The sequence below is a fragment of the Pocillopora verrucosa genome, chromosome 11, assembly GCF_036669915.1.
Source record: "Pocillopora verrucosa isolate sample1 chromosome 11, ASM3666991v2, whole genome shotgun sequence".
Taxonomy (NCBI): domain Eukaryota; kingdom Metazoa; phylum Cnidaria; class Anthozoa; order Scleractinia; family Pocilloporidae; genus Pocillopora; species Pocillopora verrucosa.
In genome coordinates this window covers 269,976-291,057 of record NC_089322.1, presented here as the reverse complement: position 1 = coordinate 291,057, position 21,082 = coordinate 269,976, and the positions used below count along the sequence as shown (strand labels likewise).

Sequence of the window (21,082 nt, the reverse complement as noted above, 5' to 3'; positions counted from 1 at the left end):
TATCCAAGGTGATTTGCCGGCCAATTTACATCATCAACCTAGTCGATAAAACCAAACTATCTGGTTATTTCCCGCCCTCCCCACCGACGGAGCCTACTGTTTCTTGTGAAACTAATCCCTTGGATTGTCTTAAGCAACTCATTTCAAATCAACAGTTTGCCTTTTGTTTTGCCAATAATTCTTGACGCTAAAAACAGTGGGATCTTCGTTCTTTCCATTTACTGGACACGTGTCCTTCACCAGATCATCGTCAAGTGATCTTCAATGACAGTGGTGACGTCATATATGGGGGTAATTTCATGTTTACTTATTTACACACTTCTCAAATTCAAATTAATTTTTCACGAAAGAAATCAGACCCGACATCTAGGTTTTAGTGCGTCCAAGTCGTGAGTTTTTAGTTGTGATCTATTTGTCATCTCGATATTCAAATTCAAATTGAGAGCACAGAATACTCACCCGGGATTATGGTTCCATAGGTTTTCAGCAGTTTATAGAAATCCAAAATTGCGTAAGAAAATTTTTCAACTTTTGATCAATTTTTTAGCAACTTTTGCCGTGTTTGAAAAAGTGAAAGAGCTCTAGCTCTTTTATTCGACTCATAACTCTTTCTAAGGCTGGATAGCGCTATCCACTAGATAAAACTCTTTCCGTCGGATAGCGTTATCCGCCCTTTACATAACTGGGCCCTCAGGGAGAAGTCCCTCATAACCTCTGATATCTCAAAAAATGAAAAAAAAAAATATGAATTCTGGACTGAAGGGAGCGGTATTTGTTCTTCCGTATTTTATAGTAAAAATGGACCTTGGACCGTACGAGACCTCGTTCAGGACCTTTGACGCAACAGATTATCAACCAATAGGTAAGCAGGAGGGCTTGCTAAAAATCTTAATGGAAATTTTTTTTGGCGCTTGTTATCAGTTAATTTGAAATAACTTGAAGTTTACGAAATGAGCTTGTAAATGATGTTAAAATTTTTAATTGCTTTCAAACAGCTACAATCGACGTTAAGAAGACAATATTTGATTTGTGTACCGATATAACTGACAGCTTTGTAGCCGTTATTGAGGTGAGCTTATAAATCGGAAACCTATGCATTGTTTTGTTTTCCTCCCTTCCATCCTTTTTCTTTCATTCCCATCCTCTTCCTCTCCCGCTCCTGCTTACCTTCCTTTCTTCTCTTTTTTTTCTCCCTCTTCTCACTCCTTCAGAGGTAAGAGGATTCTTATGATTTCGATGAAACATTAAATTCAGTTCATCTTGATCGTAAGACCTGAGCCGACAAATTCACCTTTCATTAAGGGGTAGTGATTACATATCTCAGTCGGCCAGGGCACTGCACCCGGCATCTCGCGAGGTCACAATCTCAAATCCTGTTCAAAGTCTCAATGTTGTTTTTGTTTTGTTTTGTTTTTTTCCTTCCTCTAAACCTCTTTGTGAAATTATTTGAGGAGCTGAAGCCCAATCATTAAAGTGTAGGAGTCTGGGTTGGGACCCTGGTTAGGTCTTTGTGAAGTGTTCTTTGGGAAGATACGTTATTCTCACAGTACATCTCTCCACTGAGGAATAAAAATGGGTAGCAGCAATTGGTGCGAGAGGAGAGCCTTGCGACGGACTAGCCTTTCATTTCCAGTAGAGGAATAAATTTGTAACACAGAGTTGAGCCACGGTCAAAAGGGGGGTGGGGCAATGAAGATTACGCTCGCCTGAGGTCATTCTTGGTTTGGGAAACTGTGTTCGCCCACAAACAGAGTTGTGGGCGAACACAGTTAGCATTAAAACTAAATATAAAACAAACCTTCGTGTGCAGAAGTGTGTCTGCTTCAAAGTACCGTTTACGATCAAATGGAAGAAACATCGTCAAAGGGATTAACGGAAGCTACACTCAAAGAACATAGAATGCAGTGAATATCAACTCATATCTGTGTCCTCGGAGGGGGTTAAGTCGAAGCCATTTGTCTCCTCGCTGAAAAAAAAAACTGCCTCACAGTTTCACTCATCCGCTCTACGCTTTTTTGTTTTTCTTCTTTTTTGTTTTTCTTGTGCTTACGGTTACTTGCTCAATTCCGAAAATGCGGTGACGCACAATTCGTCAGGAGGTGTTTGGCTTTTTAACATCCTCTTCGAGCAAGCGTTATTTCGCCTTTCACCGCTCCCTCCTTCCACTGTCCACTCAATCTCCAAGTCAAACATGGCCGGTCAAATAATAGATCGAGAACTTCTTAACCTTTACTCGTCCTAATATAATGCCTGCATTGCAAGGTTAGGAGCTAGCAGTAATCCCAGCTACCTTATGCCACGACAACTAGGAGAAACTTTGGCAATGTGAGCCATCTAACTGGCTTTACTTGTCATTTCATGATTGCATAAGTTGCAAAATATCACCACAAGGATCTCGTCATCATGTTATAACAGTTCGCATGAATTATTTCATATCACAAATCCCGTAATGTTCTTTTTTAGAATCAGGCGAGCACCGACGAAAGCGTTTGCCGGGTATACGAAGTCGGGCGGCTGCGTAGGGCTGATGACGAGGACGAGCGTTCGTGCTTATTTGCATACAAAATCCTGCACTTTGTTAGGTTGTGGACTATAGCGCCCCCCTGGCACTAAAGCAGAGATGAAGTTTAAATCACGTGACTTATTGCAACACGTGTTTGATGTAGGTCAGCAAAATAACGACTCAATGCCTTTTTTCTCTTAGGAATCCGACGAAGGTGGCAAGAAAGATGACGATGTCGATGACGATGATGATGAGAATGATGATGATGACGATGAGGATGATGATGACGACGAAATTGAAATCACGATATCTGGCGATGATGATTCGGATGATGACAGTGATATTGCAATCTTTTGAAGCGCGGCTTTTAAGTTTCCATCTTTCAGTTGTTAATTCAACTCAACAATGAGCACGTCATTCTGCTATGTTTTTATCTTTGAAAAATGTATTTGTATCACACAGTTTGGGAATGATAGTTTAAGCTCTGAGTTGAGCTTGTTGGCGGCGGAGTTTTATGTAAATTGCTATGTAGCAGAAAGTGGAAGTCATCATCGAAAAAGTTACACCCATGTTACTGATTATCAAATAAATAGAAAGGATGGAATGGTTTGTTATTCCTCTTGTAGTGTAAACAAGCCAACAAAGGACTAAAGTTACTCTTACTCGCCACAGAGTTACTACTTGTCGATATATTAGCCCAAGTGAAACAGCTAAAAGTCTGCCTATATTTATTGCAGTCACTGTGAGGACAGACACGCCACAGAAAATGACCCCCAAAGTTCGGTTGATGAGCGAGCTATGGTAACAATTTGCAGAGTGTTCTTGGAAAATTGCGTAAGTAAGATGAAACGGCTGGAAACTGAGTCCAACGGTGATATCAGTGCATGCAAGATTACTGAACAAACATTTTGATGATTAATGAAGGGAAGAATCTTGCAGAGAGGGAAAAGAATGAGACCATTTCCCACAATGGCTTCAATGAAAATTATGAGATCAATGACGAAACAAACATAATAAGACTTCGATCACATACGCCCGTGAAGCAACGAAATTGATCGATTCTTGTTTGGTTTGTATTTTCCGTCAGGTTCTCCATGTTATTTCATACCAGTTACCATTCTCATTGCTAAAGGCGTTGAGAACTCTCCTCTTGAAGACCACAACATCCAAAGAACGAATCTAGTTTCCGAAATGAGCAGGTGGTGATATTTTTTGTCTCTCTAGCCATTTAAGACTGTCAACTGCAGAAGGGTGGTTTTCTATATTCAAGAAAAACACAGTTGAAGTGTTTTCGGTCAATATCATTTTGTTTTCTTTTCCTATGGTGATTTTCCAATATTTCCAGTGGCTTATTTTTTCATTTTTACTTCAAAAGAAGCATGGAGGTAATTGTTTCTTTTCAGCTGGCTATTTGCGGTGGTAAAACTGTTTTTTCCGCACACTACAGTCTACTCCTTTCAAAGCAAATTTAATTAATTTTGAAGTTGTGTTTTCTCGTCAGTTCCTAATCGAATTCATTCAGAGGAAAAAGTGATATCGAGCTAGGATTTTCACGAATATTTTTCAGCCTTGCACTTATGTTTTTCGTCAAGTTAAAGAGTACCACTACTCACTAACATATTTTAACGTGCCGGCAAATTGGCTCTGGCTAATGAGTTCTGAATTTAGGGAACACACTCACGGCAAAGTAATTAATTTTTCTGTTACGAATAATAGGGAACTGGCATACTGTAGCCAGTTTACTTTATCAACTCAGTTGATAACATTAAATTAAATTTGAATCTCTTTCTTTACTGCTGGAAGTTCAGAGAAGTGAGAATTGCAGTAAAGAAGGCAATCAGAGCGTTTTGTTGTCTGTAGCTCAAGGATGCCTTTATTTTATGAGAATTGACCTCAATGTTCTTAAACACCAGTGTATTATGCAAATTTTTTTCATCTAAAAAGCACTTGCTCATCATAAAAGAACCACAAATATGTTACCTTAAAAACAAAACAAGCATAGCTAAGAAGGACAAAGACACACATGGGTCAAGAACTGGAAAGAAAAGCTGACTTGTTGAGGAAGCTCTACATAGTATCGATGAAAAATAACTCGCAGATTCTACGTCATTTAGTTTGTTAAATAAATGTGGCACCCGCTCACTAAACACGATGAAAATTCGAAGAATTTGAATAAAACACGAAAGAGTTAAAAACAAGTCTAACTATAGCTGTGACATTTGTCATCGGAAAATCAGACGACAGGAGGAATTTTTTATCCAATAGAAACTGCTAAAATTCTCAACAGAACAATAACACTCTTATATCGAAGAAGGAACGCCTAATAAACGTTCATTTGCTGCCAAAAGAGGGAAAGAGAGAGCCACAAGTCTGAACGTGAGCGCCAATGGCGACCCTCACAAGCCAGTTATCTTCACAATTACCAGTTGGAGTAGTAGCATTTCTCCGCGCTTTCAACATTGTCCTCTCCTTCACTGCATCCCTTGGTAATGCTCTGCTTCTATTAACATTTTATAAAGTGTCCTCTTTGCATCCCGCTGCAAAGGTCTTGTTTGAATGTCTAGCCACTACCGATATTTGTGTGGGTCTTTTTTCACAACCTCTGTTTGTGACTTTTTTATTTCTTTACATTGATCTTGGTAACACCGACATAGATATTTTGTATTACGTCGAAGAGGTTGTTTGTATATCCAACTATGTTTTGTTTGGAGTGACTGTACTGATATCAACAGCCATCAGTGTTGACAGACTTCTTGTTCTGTTATTGAGGCTGAGATACAGACAAGTTGTGACACTAAAGCGAAATCAAGCTGTTATACTTTTATGCTGGATAATTGCTGTTTTATGCGGATTGGTTCGTGTCTGGAGTCAAACGGTTTCGGAGATTGTTGCTTTTGTGGCCGTTGTGGTATCTCTGGTTACTTCCGTGTTTTGCTACGTAAAGATCCACCTGAGATTACAGCGGTACCAGGCTGAAGTAGAAGACAACCCTGGCAAAGGACGGTCAAACGCAGGAGAAGATATAGGAGTAGGAAAAGATGAAGCAGGCGCAATAACGGGGACAAGAACAGCCACAGAAGAAGGAGTAGGAGTAAAAGGTACAGGAAGGGGAAGAGTACGTGCATGGACAGTAAAACAAAGATTAAACGGGAGAGTTCAACTAAACATCAAACAATATCAGAAAACAGTTTCCAGCATATTTTGGGTGCAGTTGGCTTTAGTGGCTTGCTACACCCCTTTTGTAATTGTGTCGATATTGAGACATACAGCACTTAGTGGATCAGCAGTTCATGCTCTGTGGCTCTCTACGAAAACTTTAGTTTATCTGAACTCATCTCTGAATCCCTTTCTTTACTGTTGGAAAATCACAGAAGTGAGAAAGGCAGTAAAGGACACAGTTAGGGCGTTTTGTTGTTGTTCGTGATTCAAGGTCGCTTTTAATTATGTGGAAAAACTTCCGTGTCCTTAAAGAAATAACTTTTTGCGAATTTTCATATTAATCAATAATGAATCATTGAATGCTGACAAGTAATTGCACTTACAGAGTCGAAACTCTTTTGCAATATGAGGAGGAATACAAATTTCTTTTTCTTTTCCATGTTCTCTTTACAGGAAGGAGAATAAGAAGAAGAGGAAGACATAACATCAATTAGTCTCTTTTTTTTGCCATGAAATACAATGAGATATTGATTGAGAATTGATTTTTTCCATCTATTTTGGACGGGTTTCTAATATTTATTTAAAGATCGCCAATGCATAAACAAAATTAATAATAAACGTTAATTGTGGACTTGTCTTTGCTCGATATGCCCTGTTCTCTCATACGTAAATCTAATATCTCGCATTTTGACTGAACAAACCGTTTTCAGCGAAGTGCGAAGCAACTTTGTCGAATAAAGCCTTAAAAGAGTCTACCCCGTACATTTGAGCGGCCCCTTTAGTCCTCTTGCTGGCGGCGCTTTTAAATAAAGAAGGTTGTTATTTTCTTTTCCTTTTTCGCCGCCTCAGTTATTGCTGACTTCTCTATTTATAGAGCCACAGTGAACCACTGCTTTCTTTTGCATTTTTGGCCACTTTCAGCTAACTTTTCCCCACAATCAGGAGGAAAAACCTCAAGATGAGTATGTCTAACCTTTATTTTAAAATGCATCATGCTTGAATATAAAATAAGACCACATTAAACATCTCACAAATTGAGGTCGCCACAAAAATGGCTGATTGGTAATTAAATGGCTTATATTTTGGTATTGTTAAAGTCGAGAATAATAAAAAACGAGATTTAGCTAAACTTAAAGTTCTTTTGAACATTAACTTTATGATGAAAACACCAGCAGTCGTCTCTCTTATCAATATTCAACAATTTTTTTTTCCACAAACAGTTCACATCTGCTTCCAAAAACAAAGCGTAAAATGTGTAATGATGCAATACGAATAAATCATTCACACGAGCTCTAGAATATACTGTAGGCCATTTTGGGAATAGCCTTGGTTTTAAGGGCGTGATGAATGACTCAATAGCTTAGTCATTAAAACCGGCTACGCTCTCACAGAAAGGCACAATCTGTCTCCTCCTGACGATTTTTAAGAAGTATTACGTGCTTACTTATCGGTACCTGTTATAGTATTTAGCTAGAGACTGGCAAATTGGATCATTAGGCTTTCAAATACTTTATTCTTAGTCGCATAAATAAACCGTTTTTGGTTGACAGATATGTCAGCCTGCTTGTTTTGATAACACCAAGGGTAACAATACATGATTATTGACACACTTCAGTTGTTGTTGTACAGGTGCTGGTGTTGGTGGCGAAGATATGGATAGAAAAATGATCCATTTTCCAATACTGGCTTCTCGGAAATGTTTGCATTATTATGATAAGTTGCGATGCCAATCGCCCTATTGAAAGTTTATCAAATGATTATTTCTTAACTCTTCACCAAGGTAGAGTTAACTAGTGGTGGATATTTACCAAGCTGCCAAGCGGGGATATGTCAATATCTACCCCTAGCCACCGGCACTTAGATGAATATTTGTTTTTGTATATAATTTAATACTGTGAGATAAAATAATACAAAAATATGATTTTGAATAATTTATTCCTGTAATAATCACAACATTTTTAGGCGCAAATCCCCTGGAGGTGAATGGAGAAGGATGTGCGGAGTAACGTTTTAGTGACTACTTTTGGGTTCCTTATATCTATATATGGATCGAAATATGTCAGATTTTCGGGAGATTCCAATAAAAAATAATTTTGAATTTAATTTCGTGTGCAGAAATTTCAAAACCCTATCTAAACGATAAATACTTCCTTATAATCATATTGAACAGTCAAAGAGATAAATACTGAAAAAAAGGCAAAAAACAAAATTTTTAAGATCGACATCATAGTCCCCACCGATCCTCTGATCGACGATCGTGGTTTTATTTCACTTCCATTTAAAGGACACTCCCTCTCTCAGAAAAAATTGCTGTCTTAGCCCAGCCTTGAACTGGGAGAGACACAACGACGGACACTAAGAAAATAATTGCCGTTGCCTATTTCTCTAAAAATCATAGCACAGTACTTCTCACGATGAAAGTTGAAGCAATGGGTTAGGCAATGTCAGTGTTATATGTTAGTGCTCGTGAAAAAAATAAAAACTGGAAAATGACTGAATGAGAATCCATTATTATATTAGCTCGTTTGTGTTTCTCGAAAACGCCATCTATTGCTTGATTAAACTCGACATATTTGCTGACATAGTGCACCAGGAAGGCATGATTAGTATAAACAATATTCAGACACAATATCCCGAGACGCCAAAATGCCTGAAACTGTGGAGATAAAAAGTAAAAAATAATGCTTCCTTGGCACTTGGAATATCTGCCTTAGGCCAACTTCTGCACTAAGAATCATCACAATGGGGTCATTTAAGTTTCAAACTTCTAAAACACTTTTCTCAGACAATGATTAGAAGCAGTGATGTGAAATAACAACATTTCAGACTAATCAGCTTAATACCGCCTATCTAATCAACAAATTGGAATAGAGAACTCGATTGAAAAGGCCGGTGAGTCAGTTGCTGTCTACAAAAAGGATAAAATGTATTGGGTTGATATGTTTTGAAAATATGCTACTCCTGGTTGCTAAGCGAGCGTATGGATTTTCGTCAATCTTACTCTTTGAAGTAGGCAAGATGTCATTTTAGTTTATGGTATCCTTCAAATCTACAGTTAGATCCAGACCAGCAATTTTACTTCAATGAATGGAGTAAACGAAACGAGTTTAGCTTATATAAGTTTATTGAAGCATTTAGGGAGTGCTTTACCACAAGTAAATTATTCTTAATTAGATTAGGACATGTTACTTATACTGGGAACAACACTCACAAACTTACGCAGCATTTCTGACTTGATCAGTTATAAAAATTATCTTAACAGCAATTTCTTTTTTTTTTTCTTTTTTTTTGTCTCTATCAGCCTACAGTCCATAACATCAACAAAGCACTGACAAGTGCACCAAGTGAATAAATGGTAAACTAAGAAATGCAAAAGTGAAGTAAATAAACAAGTTTTTCTTTGAAGGAAATTCCACTTAACCTCCATTTATAAACTATGAAAATGGTTATTATCACTACCAAAGCATTACTAAAGTAAAAGTACGAAAAAACCTACTTCTTAAAATCGAAAACTATGAAATATTGAGGCTGAAATTCTCGAAATATAAACTACAAATTACCACAGAGAGTTATAAGACTACAACCTTAGAGGTTCAGCAATTCTGCTATTAAGCCTCAGTCCTGCACAAGAGGAGTTGCTTCAGATGACTCCTCGTCTTCGTCACCTCCAGTTTCGTCTATATCCGCAGCAGTAAGTTGATTACCATCATACTCTTGTACGCCAGCGTCTCCGTCAAAAAGGTCCATAGCATCACTTCGGTCGTCCATATAGTTTCCAAGATCGTCTTGTTCATCCTTTGTGTACTGTAGTTGGCAAGTCTTAGGTTCTTCTTCTACTGCCTCCTTTTCAGATTGAACTGCCACAACACCTTCATAACCAACGGTATTTTCAGTTCCACTTGTTACACCTTCTTCGTCATCAGTTTGAATTTCTGGAGGGAAGACGAAATCACTGAGGCCTTCTTTTTCGATCAGAGGATTGTATTCTAAAGAATCAAGATCTTCTTCTTCGATCACACAAGGGAATGGTGAGGCACCGGGTTTGTTCACCTCATTTGCGGAGCGTGCGAAAGAGGTAGGATCTTCTTTTTCAGTAACAGAAAGGCATTCTGTGGCTTCCAAATCTTCTTCCCCAGGTACAGGGGAGCATGCTGAGTTATTGGAATCTTCTTCCTCAACCACAAGGGGGTATGCTAAAGAATCCGAATTTTCTTGGTCAGTCACAAGGGGACATGCTGAAGCAGCGAGACTGTCGTCGTCCATCTCCAGGGAGGATGGTAAAACATCAATTTCTTCTTCCTCAATCGCAAGAGGGCACTCGGAGTCATCAACATCTTCTTCCTCGTTCTCGCTAAGGTATGGTAAAGTATCACTCTCCAAAGGGTACGCTTGGGCATCCATATCTTTCTTATCACTCTCAAAAGGGTATGCTGTACAACCGTCTTCTTCTACTCTGATTCCGAGAGGGAAAGCTGTGGCACCATCGTCAATTCCAACCATAGAGGGATATGCCGTAGCACCGTGCTTACCCACTTCACGGGCGAGATTTCCTGCAGCTGCCCCTTTGACTTGTAAGTTAATAGCGAAGGGGAAAGCTGTAGCACCATCGTCAATTGCAACCACAAAGGGATGTGCAGCAGCACCGTGCTTACCCACTTCATGGGCGAGATTTCTTGCAGCTGCCCCTTTCTCTGGTACGTTAATAGCGAAAGGGAAAGCTTGAGCACCATCGTTTATTGCAATCACAAAGGGATGTGCCGTAGCACCGTGTTCACCCACTTCACGGTCGGGATCTGTTGCAGGTGCTCCTTCGTCTTCTACGTTAATTCCAAGAGGGAGAGATGTAGCATCATCGTCCACTGCAACCAGAAAGGGATGTGCCGTAGCACCTTGTTCACCCACTTCACTGATGAGATTTGCTGTAGCTGCTCCTAGCTCGTCCGGTCCTGCATCTTCTGGGTTTGCAACAGCTCCACGGTCATCGACAAAGTTGTACTTATCCGGATCATACTTGTCATCGCCAAAGATATCTACATATGTCTATGAAAAAGATTAGAAGGTAATCAAGAACTGTATGAGTTAAAAAAATCTTGAACGAATGAATTGCAAAAATTCAACAAAGAAATTCCAAAAAAGAGTCACTAAAAAGGAAAAAAAGAGCGGATCAGATATCAATCACAAATACAAGAACCATTAGTACTTGCATGAATTGATAAGAATAAAAGTCAGGTAACGTCTTCCTTTTTGTCAAAGTTCTCCAAAAGTGTTATTTTAAGATCTGTTCCGTTCTTTCTTGTGTGTAGACAACAGAGGGAAATAAGGATGATCCAGATTGACATAACGTAACCACACTTGCATATGTTTAAAAGTAACATTGGTTCATGATGAAACTGAATTCACAAATTGTTAGCGGCTGGGTAGTTAATGCGTTTTGACATCACATTGACGTGAAAAGAAATTCGCAATTGACTTGGTAGGATACCGATTTCAATTTCTGAAGTATATCCTGAATTAGACGCTGTATGGCAAACCTTTGTTTTAATATATGTATCCATTGTTTGGTAGAGCTTCACAAAGTCTGGCCGGCTGGCGCTTTCGTATTTCCAGCAGTTTAACATTACCGCGTATCTATAGAAAAACGCAGGGACATATTGCAAGTAGCAAAGTTGAGAAACAACAAATAGTTACAAAAATAACTGAAATGATAAGTTTATCTCATTACATTGCAGCTCAAACGAATTCTGACAAGATAAAATTAATTTCTTAGGAAGGCTACTTATTCAGAGCGAATGTATCAAAAACACCTGACCACAGCAGCAATCGATGTTGCTTTTGACTTATACAACATTCCACACAGAGGAAGCAACACTTACAAACTGTCGTCGATATGTTCAGGCTTTGGTAGACGATAACCTTCTTCGATTTTTTTCATTGTCGTGGATTGAGACCATCCTTCGTAAGGAATGCCTCCTGTGGAAAAATAATGTTTTTTTCTATTGGCCAAAAAAGCACACTTTTTTTGTTGTAATCACTTTCATTCCTCTCAGCGCGATGGAAATGATTCTTCTGTCAAAACGACAATTAATTGCTGAAATACACTTCGGTTTTACATCAGATGAAAGAGCACTGTAAAAAAACAAATTTAAGTGTAGCGATGGATTTAAGGTTTTTCAATAATGTACTAAATACTTTCAGTTCTACTTAAACTTAAGCTTTATTTCAAGTTACTATGCATCGTCATAATTTTATTTATCAGCGACATTGAGAGTTGCTTCTACTTCTCTATTGTACAATGCTCTTTTGTCCGCTCGGCATCACTCATCAGTAAGCATCACTCATCAGTTAGTAATTATGCGTGAAATTTCGGCAGGTATATTTCCTGAATATAAAGTACCAAATAAGTTAAGTACCGACAGTGAAGATTTCATACAAGACGATGCCGTAGGACCACCTGTCAAAGAAATGGAACGATGACGATATATCTCAACTGGGTTAGAAAGATAATAATTACTCAGACACTTGGGATGTTTAGAAACATGCCATCAAGATATAAGCAACCTTCCTAAGAGAAAACGCCATATTTTTTAGTTTGATTATCCATTCATCCTTTCATCCGTCTTTTCTTGTCCTTAACAGATTGTGGATATTTCTCGTTAAACTTAATATTCATATAAAGTCTCATACTACATCTGTAACCTCAGCTGTTCCTCAGCTTGACGTTTCCTGATGACCCTCTAATCAATAGAGCACTGAATATTCTAGTTTCCCTCGCTACGTTAAGGTAGAATCGTAAAAAATATTCACTTATGGAATATATGTAGATAATAACCAATACAGTACGTACACATCGCTTTTGGTTGACAGCTGCGCCACATGTCCAAAGAGAATCTCGGGTGCAGTCCATTTGATTGGGATACATCCCTGGATGAGTAACCAAAATATTATAAACATCTGAAATCTAAGGAGGCTTGTATACAGCTCCTAAAATAATTTGCATATAAGATTAAAACCGTGATGTGAAGATTCACGATAAAGTCAACAGCAGTAGACACCTTTGTACAAATTCTATGAAAACAATTCACACACTCCTTTTGCTTTAAATTTCCTGTGTTACTTTGCCCTTCGAGTTTGTATCTTTGTTATTCAGAGAACGATATCTCTTCCGCCTCTTCCGGCTTTATTATTTCCTGTGTTCACTCCCTAGGTACAAATTTTTTTTTCTGTGAAAGCTTCGATACGCTTAGAATGGCTTCCCGTTAAAGGGAAATATGTTTTGCAGTAAGACTGTATAACTGAAAAGAAAGGTTTGTAAGGAAAGTAATATTTTAATTCTTCACATTTTTATCTTCCATACCAGCAGCCCCAAAACCAATTGACTAAATGGTGAAAAAATTCTGAAAATTACCTTCTTGGCATTTCCTGGGCCGTATTTGAAATCCTGATAGGAGAGCCCAAAGTCAGTCAACTTGCAGACACGATGCTCATCAAGAAGGATGTTACGAGCTGCAAGATCGCCATGAATTATCTGAAATCGAAAACAAATAATTATATGATCTGCTAAAAGGGGCTTTTATAAACTACATGAAATAAAAAAGTAAAATATAGGTAGAAAGTTTAACATCATGCTAATGTCAGACCATTTCTCGGTGAAATAGTGACTCTAATGCGCTGGATATTTTTAGCCGTATGGAGTATTACTTTGACGATTTGCAAGTCATGCTATTTTATCACATGCAGGACCACATGCTGATCAGAAAGAGTTTGAGCACTTACCCCTCTGGACGCGAGGAAAGTCATACCATGTGCGATCTGTTTAGCAAACAACACCATGTCATATGTTGTCAAGTGGTCGACCCCTCCGACCCCATGATGATATTGGTCGAAAACCCCCCTGGATTTTCTGAGATAACCCAGTAAGTCACCTCGCCACAGGTACTCCATGATAAGTATCGGCTGAGCTAAAAGGGAAAAACAAGAAAATAATTTTACGGCAAGCAGTGCAGAAGTTCCCAAACGTGTTTGAATTGTACATGCTTTATCTAGTTATACCTTAGGTTATATCTGTAATGAATAAAAGTAGAGACAGAGAGGGAAAGTGAAAGAAGAAAACACACAGATAGAAAATAGACGGACAAATACGGCCGATAGAAATCTACAGACAGACAGACAGAAAAAACAGAGACGGCAGATAAATAGATAAAGACTTGCCATCGTAAGTTGAAGTTTTTATCACAATTAGCATGTAGATTTTAGAGCTAACATCTTCCAAGTAAAATGCCCCTCATACAGTGCGAAGTAAATTCATTTAAAACAGTCAATAAATTGATAATAACCATTGAATTAGTACACCATCTTAGCAAAGACTAAGAATACTGATAGAAGTTATTGTACCAGTGGTTGAACTCAGAGATGTCTCTATCGTTGCTGTGAATTAGCTGATTATAATCATAACAATAGCTGATTACCTCCAACTGTGACACAACCAATGAACTTAACAACATTTTCATGGCCCTCCCTTCCAAAGAGTTTTAATAACTCGATCTCTCTCAACAGGGCCTTCCTTCCTTTCTCTCCGGAGATTGCTAGGAAATCACACAAAAATTAGATAAACAAACAAACTTTGCATGTCAAGAGAGACACAACTAATTATGTGGTAAACATCCACATCTGGAATTGTTGTTTGCCTGGTGTTATATTACCAGCGCAAATTATAATGCATTTGGTCTACATAAAAAAAAAATTCGTTTACTAAACTCCATATAATCCATACTTGCCACAAAAATGTCAGTTAACCGTATTGTTCAATTGTATTGAACATGAAATTTCCAAAATAGATTCATCCTCGTTGAAAAAATTATTTGCTAAGAAAACGCTGCACATCTCGAGCATTGTTGTTAACTAGGCAAGCTCATTGAACCATGCAATTGTTTACAGATAACTTACAAAAGCAGAGACGCAATTAAGCCTAGAAATTCTATCTGTTATAATACCTAATAGTCGGTCGAACATATATTTGAGACAGTTTTTTTTTTTAAATACATGCTGCAAATACATGCTAGTTCATAAATTAGATAATCCTTGCTTTTATCTTACTAAAAGCTACAATAATTCGTAAGCATTCCCAGAGTTATTGTAAATTCATTTGACTCTGTAAGCTTGTTACAGTCGAACCTGTATTTAGCGGTCACGCACGGAAAATGGTTGACCGTTTAATATTGGTTCCTCGGAGTAGGGCTACTATTGATAAAAGTTTAAAAATGCCACCCTATGTCATCACGGACCACTTAACATACACAACCTCGCTCAAAAATATTCCTAACATTGATTTTGGGAGATAAACATGGATTAAATTTCACTTGAAAGATTATTCTTAATTTTATTTGATTATTTCCGCTTTAGTGACCGTTCGATAAAGGTGGGGAACATTACAAATAGGCTGTTGGGCCATAGTAAAGGGTGACCACAACTGCTTGAAATAAAAAGCACTATAAGTAACGGAGGAAAGTTTCGGGACTTTGAAAACCGATAGCTTATTACAAGGTGACTGCTTCATACAGGTTCTATTGCATTGTGATTTTCAGCTTTTCCCGCGGAAGAAGATCATACCACCACCACTAGACTGGCAAACGGCTCCGAGTGTTTTTCGCCAGACTCACCCTCTCGAGGTTTCTTTGAGGTCACATGATATTATTTCCTATCAAAAGTTTATAAGCGAGCAATTTTACAAAATATACGACGGAGTGACATTTTCAGTATTGTAGTATTTTCCGCTTTTATTCGTTTGAATGCAATTTAACCGATAAATTTTTAATTTTTCTCCACAACTTCTAATACTTCAAATGATATTCGTGTTCTGTTGTTTGACATGCCAGCTGGAAAATCATTTTAACAACGCATAGTTTTTATGCTATCCATGTTATGTATCAGGTACGTAAATAAAGCATGTTCTAAGTGAAATACTCTTTATTAAGATAAATTAAAAAAGGATAGTTTAATCAAGCTTTGTATGAAAGAAAGATCTGAAAAAGTACTTACGTAGGTAGCATTTCGCAGCAACCGTGCGATTTCCAGGTCTGCCTCGAGAACGACCCAGTAGCGCTCGCCATACTGAACCAAATGCCCCTTTGCCAATATACTCGCGAAAGTTCAAGCGCTCAACTGCAATTTCCCATCCATCTGTGTTTGCGTTCAGCTGATTCATCTCAACTTCATCTTCCCCTTCACTGAATAATTGCAGATGAAAACAAGACTTCAACTATTTCTGTTACCCATCTATCTTTTCCTTCTTTGAATCTGGTTTAACATAACGTGGTAAAGATATCCTCTATATCTTCACTTTAATTTTTTTCTTTTCGTTTCATTTCCGGGTGCTTCAGAAAATTATCACTTGCCAATGAAAAAATTATTGAAATAAGTGAAATTTTGATGCTAATTTGCTAAACCCGTTTTTTCGACGCATCGACTCAGAGAGGAGATTTTATTGAATAAACCTAGCGCCGACTGTGTTTTTCGGCATTTTTTTCTCCAACGCGAGAAATGAAATACTAATTAAAACCATCCGAAGTATTGTCTACAATCGATATATCAAGTGGTATTTTAAATCGGTCTAAAAGACTCCGAGTGTATTTCAGTTGTAGTTTCTGTAACAAAGAGTGACGAAGGGTCAAAGCTTCTCTTCTTCTTTACAAGTATGCCACCCACAACCCGGCATACTGGTAACAAAAGAAAAGAAAGATACAGAGATACCATTTGATAAGAACGGCTTCGAAATCTGCCGCTGCTTCGAAAGGAAAAAACATTTTATTTTGGCCCATGTGGTCTTGATGGTGAATATAATCAGTCCAAACTGAAAAACTGATAAAAAGACATTTGCTCAGCAGTGGCGCTAATCACTACTCTCCTGAGACTTATTCAAGAGTTAGAAACTTCGGAAATAACCACACGTTCAAACAGTGAGCATTAAAAAAAAGAGAATTTACTTACTGCAGCCTGGGTGGTACCTCAGGTGGGGCTATTATCAAAGGATATGTGGAAAGAGATGAAAGAAATCGCTTCGTTGTGAGTAAGAATGACATCATTCACTAAGTTGAAGCTTGCGACTCAGAAACCACGTGTAACTTATATTTGACTCTGTTGTCAAACAACAGGAGAAGGAATAAGGTGGGTTATCATGGTGATTAGTTTCATATAATTTATAACGTTTTTTGTTATGTGATTAGTAATGGGCTTTGTCGGGACTGTAGAGGGACCTTCAAAATCGGTGCTTGAAATGCAGAATATGACCTGCTTAAAATAGCTCCTTCGTGCTCCAAAACACTGACGTATTAAAAGCCACAATCTGCCATATGAAGACATTTTATTTTCGTATGGTAACATTTTACCTGTCTCACGGCGTTTTTTAATGTACGAAATTAGCGCCAGTAGAAAAACGATAGCAGCCAAAGGTCCTCCAATGTAGTACCACTCCAGTGAGCTGCTGGAGGGAGGTGAACTGCTGGAGGGAGGTGAACTGCTGGAGGGAGGTGAGCTGCTGGAGGGAGGTGAGCTGCTGGAGGGAGGTGAGCGGCTGGAGGGAGCCTCTATTTTTCCTGATATATAACAATAGAGGAAACTTAGTGGGAAAGTAATTTGCTGGTCGGCATTAAAAATAAAAATTAATATCACCAACCATCCAGATAGAGAGCTATCTGGATAGCTGGATAGGATAGAGGCGTTTCTTTCCTACCCATATCTACGCAGTTCTTTGCGTTTGGAATCATAAAGATCCAAGGACATTAGCATTAAGCACTGGTATCATCCGTTTTTTGAAGGTCAGACCCCGGTCGTTTGAAGGGTAGATAACACTATCCACAAAATAAAACTCTATCTAGTGGATAACGCTTTACGTTTTACTATCACACATTGACCGGATAAATATTTAAACGTTAGATAGCGTGATCTGCCTTCTCTACAAATGGGCAGAGTTTGCCTAAACTCTCTCTACGCTACTGCCTTTTCTCAGTCGACATTGCCCATGGATTTACGAGTTCATTTTTCTGTCTTAATTTCTTCTCTCCCTATTTCTGTTCTTCATCTTCAACATTATCATCGTCATTATCAACGTCATCATCGTCGTCATCCTTATCAATATCATTGGATATCAATATCATTTTCTGTCTTAATTTCTTCTCTCCCTATTTCTGTTCTTCATCTTCAACATTATCATCGTCATTATCAACGTCATCATCATCATCATCCTTATCAATATTATTATAACTGAACTTACCATAAACACGCAGAGTCGCTGAGGAACTGGCTGTGTTTGCTTTGTTTTTTGCTGTACACTTGTAAGTCCCATTCATCCCTTTCGTGACACTTGGCGAAACTAGGAATGATTCTTCTTCGTGATCGGTTTGATTGATACCAGATGGCAGGTCACCATTATTAAAAGTCCAGACGAAGGTTGGCGTTGGAATACCTGAGGCTACGCAACTAAGGTTTACAGGGTATCCTTCGGTAACAGATTGGCTTTTCGGAGGCTCAATGATCTGGGGAGAGACTTGAAGTAAAAAGATCATCAAGCTAAACAAAGGGTCGCATTGTCCATTTTGACCCCCTCTCCCCCTCCCTTATCCAACCCTAAATTAACTAGTATCAAAATAAAAGCAAACTACGTTATTGCCGAGCCTAGTTTTTATCCAAGTTTATTTTGCAATAGGTTTCCTCCTCTTTTGATATTGAAGGGTATTAGCCAGCTCAACGTGACATCAAAACATTATTTTATTTTCTTAAACGATTTCATATCTTGTGGAGGGGGACATGGGGGCGGGAGCCCGGCAGACCGGGGGCGGGAGAAGGCGGGAGCAGAAATTACTGGGTATTATTCAGACAAAAGCATTTATCTGGCAAAGTATTGAAATTTCTGTTTAACATCCACCAATGCTTAAAAGAAAAATTTGGAAGCAAGAAAACTTAAATTTGTTGTCGGGCTGGAAAAACAGCATTACTTCCGGTGAATTTAGAAATCCTTTCAATTCGATTAAGTCATAGGTCTTGAGATAGCATGACACATGTACACTTATACTTCAGTGTCTGGTAAGCTGAAGCTGTCGAAAATCTCCAGCAAAGAAAGCGATTCAGGGTCATTCAGGGTCATTCACTGTTATTCCTGTTAACAGGAATAACAATGATGGTAAAGCAAGCTTAACACGGCAGAAATCGCCAGAAACTGCAACGGACACACATGATGTGAGTAAGTTTTATTGATTTTATGTGTAAAATGTTCATATTTCGAAATATTTATCGTTGTAACTCGACTTTATTTCGTTCCCCATACTATTCCTTATATCGTGTTCAAATTTTCAACGGTTCCTCTCTTGACTAAACACAGAGTCACGTTTTCATGAATTAATCGTTAACTTCTTCTCGAGACGTTAGCTTTGGCCGCCTGTGGTCAAACCCGTCATTTTATACACTCAAATTGTCCGTTGTAGCAAAAGTTCATAACGACGTAATAGCGGGATTATTTTCATATATTTCTTCGAAGTTTTGGTGGCTGATTTTGCAAATTTCAATGCAATGAAAAGTTTACATGGATGTTTCTTCAAAAATCGCTATCTAACTTCAATGATAAATACTAAGGGCCTGTTTGCATGGGGGTGGGGTAACCCGCCTGTCCATATAATTTCTTATTTTATCTTGATCACGTTCATATGATAGGTGGGGTGACCCGCCCAGGCGGGTTGCCCGGTCTGCCAGGTAAGGTAACCCTGTCAGCCGGGGTGACAGTTTGCCATGTAAACGTGTCAAGGTGGAGTAACCCGCCTAGCCGGGATCGCTTTCATGGCTCTAAAGCGAAACACGTATGCTCTAAAACTTTGTACATTTCCTAGCCGTCTCCTGGCAGAAATCACCAGAAACCGCAACGGACACACAAGGAATGTAAAATGTCCACATTTCGGAATATTTATCTTTTTAAGTGGACCATATAACAAATTATTCCTGATAACGTATTTAGTCAAAGATTACTCGCGTAACCTCACACCGCGTAACAGAATGCGTGACGCTTTCATGAACAAATAGATACGTGTCCGAGAATTAATCTTTCGTCTTTCTCGAGACATAAGCCTGGGACGCCTATGCCCAAACTCCTCAGTTGTGAGCGCTAGTGTCGACAACCTCAAGAAACCTCACCCCAGCACCCGGGGTTGTAAGATTGCATGTAAACGCGTTTTATTTTTCGACCACGGCCAGGCGGGTTACCTCACCTGCCTGGGGTCCCCCGCCTCCATGTAAACAGGCCCTCAGATAATGAGGCACTGATAGCCGCTTCGACAAACTGTGACGCATACACTTTTACCACTTTTGAAAATATACATGAAATCATGACTCCTTAGTCACGGGTTTTTAAAAGGGAGAAAAAAAAAAGTCTAAAATTTTAAACGAACTTTTATAATAGATGCCGTGACAAATCAAAGGGTCCTGGGAGCCAGCTCATTCACGCATTTCGCATTTCATGTAAGCCAATAGCAATGTAAGGCACATATATGAAAATCAGTGTAGGAACACCCCTGAACGTTGAAAATATATTAAGTGGAAGGAACAGTTTTGGTCTCAGTCCGCATTTTTGTCAACAAAAAAAACACATCGGCTAAAAAGGTGAATCGTACGGACCACGTGCAAAGCTGTCCATTGTTTCACGAATACTGCACGTGTTAAATATTCAGTGGTGACATCTCATCTACATCTACATCTACATCTACTCTTATTTAGTTGCTAAATTTTGTACAGACATCTCACCAACCAACTCTTGCGCAAAGTGAGAAGATTGTATGTAGGCTTGAAAGTTTACTAAGAATGACTGTGATCAAGAAACGGGCAAAGAATATTCCACAATAGTGCAAATAATCGTGAAAGATGATCACGGAAAAGCATGACGCTCGTTAAGTTGTAAGATGACATGTTAACACGTACCAGACGAAAAAACAGTATAAATTCTCAGTCTGCATTTTGTCTGCAGTCTGCATTTTGTTCCTAATCTGCATTTTTTGCCCGGTCTGCGGTCTACTGTCTGCATTTTGTGCTGACCGGAAAGATATCGCTGTTTTTGTTCGAGCGAGCCTCAAGTCCGGACCGAAATATTGGAGGTCGGAAAAAATTTGATTATGCTCTTTCGCTCTTTCGCTCTTTCGCTCTTTCGCGTGGTCACAGAGTGTGTTGAAATGAACCCACTACGGGTCCCCCTTGGTGTGGAAATTTCGGCTTCTCGATTCAAGTTGCATTTTTAGAAGTTCGGAAATGTCATTTGAGTTATATTCTTATTAAACCATACAATTATTCTTTCCACGTGAGTCTCTGAACTTCATCGAAATTAATTTTGACTTTCACTTAGTGGGGAGGGGTAGCATGCGAAACTACTCCCGTTCACGATCCACAATTTCC

The 21,082-nt window shown here is 38.7% G+C and overlaps 3 protein-coding genes across 3 annotated transcripts; 2 read left to right on the top strand and 1 right to left on the bottom strand.

Annotated features, from left to right (window-relative positions):
• The first annotated feature begins 238 nt into the window (after positions 1-238).
• Positions 239-3,107, top strand: LOC136284082 (DDB1- and CUL4-associated factor 1-like). The gene is made up of 4 exons (XM_066173884.1): positions 239-291; positions 794-862; positions 996-1,069; positions 2,464-3,107. The coding sequence occupies exons 2-4, from the start codon at positions 799-801 to the stop codon at positions 2,611-2,613; spliced, it is 288 nt and encodes a 95-aa protein (XP_066029981.1). The 5' UTR covers positions 239-291; positions 794-798; the 3' UTR covers positions 2,614-3,107.
• Positions 3,108-4,862: 1,755 nt separating this feature from the next.
• LOC131775525 (adenosine receptor A3-like) lies at positions 4,863-6,211 on the top strand. The gene is made up of 2 exons (XM_066173876.1): positions 4,863-5,601; positions 6,116-6,211. The coding sequence occupies exons 1-2, from the start codon at positions 4,890-4,892 to the stop codon at positions 6,154-6,156; spliced, it is 753 nt and encodes a 250-aa protein (XP_066029973.1). The 5' UTR covers positions 4,863-4,889; the 3' UTR covers positions 6,157-6,211.
• A 2,658-nt stretch (positions 6,212-8,869) lies between these two features.
• On the bottom strand, positions 8,870-18,139 carry LOC131797633 (uncharacterized). Its single transcript, XM_066173873.1, has 13 exons — positions 17,928-18,139; positions 17,044-17,250; positions 16,646-16,673; positions 15,698-15,885; positions 14,128-14,244; positions 13,436-13,620; positions 13,068-13,187; positions 12,507-12,583; positions 12,073-12,113; positions 11,536-11,632; positions 11,194-11,290; positions 10,417-10,702; positions 8,870-10,293 (listed from the first exon to the last, which is right to left on the bottom strand). The coding sequence occupies exons 1-13, from the start codon at positions 18,001-18,003 to the stop codon at positions 9,278-9,280; spliced, it is 2,535 nt and encodes an 844-aa protein (XP_066029970.1). The 5' UTR covers positions 18,004-18,139; the 3' UTR covers positions 8,870-9,277.
• Positions 18,140-21,082: the final 2,943 nt, after the last annotated feature.

Bases quoted from the DNA above. Each gene is read 5' to 3' on its own strand.
- LOC136284082 (XM_066173884.1), top strand. From the start codon at position 799: ATGGACCTTGGACCGTACGAGACCTCGTTCAGGACCTTTGACGCAACA. The intron at 863-995 runs GTAAGCAGGAGG...GCTTTCAAACAG, and splicing joins AACAGATTATCAACCAATAG to CTACAATCGACGTTAAGAAG. The intron at 1,070-2,463 runs GTGAGCTTATAA...GTTCTTTTTTAG, and splicing joins GCTTTGTAGCCGTTATTGAG to AATCAGGCGAGCACCGACGA.
- LOC131775525 (XM_066173876.1), top strand. From the start codon at position 4,890: ATGGCGACCCTCACAAGCCAGTTATCTTCACAATTACCAGTTGGAGTA. The intron at 5,602-6,115 runs GTACAGGAAGGG...TTCTCTTTACAG, and splicing joins AGAAGGAGTAGGAGTAAAAG to GAAGGAGAATAAGAAGAAGA.
- LOC131797633 (XM_066173873.1), bottom strand. From the start codon at position 18,003: ATGAATGGGACTTACAAGTGTACAGCAAAAAACAAAGCAAACACAGCC. The intron at 11,291-11,535 runs GTAAGTGTTGCT...GTTTTTCTATAG, and splicing joins GAACATATCGACGACAGTTT to ATACGCGGTAATGTTAAACT. The intron at 10,294-10,416 runs ATCCCTTTGTGA...GTGCTGCTGCAC, and splicing joins TGAACACGGTGCTACGGCAC to ATCCCTTTGTGGTTGCAATT.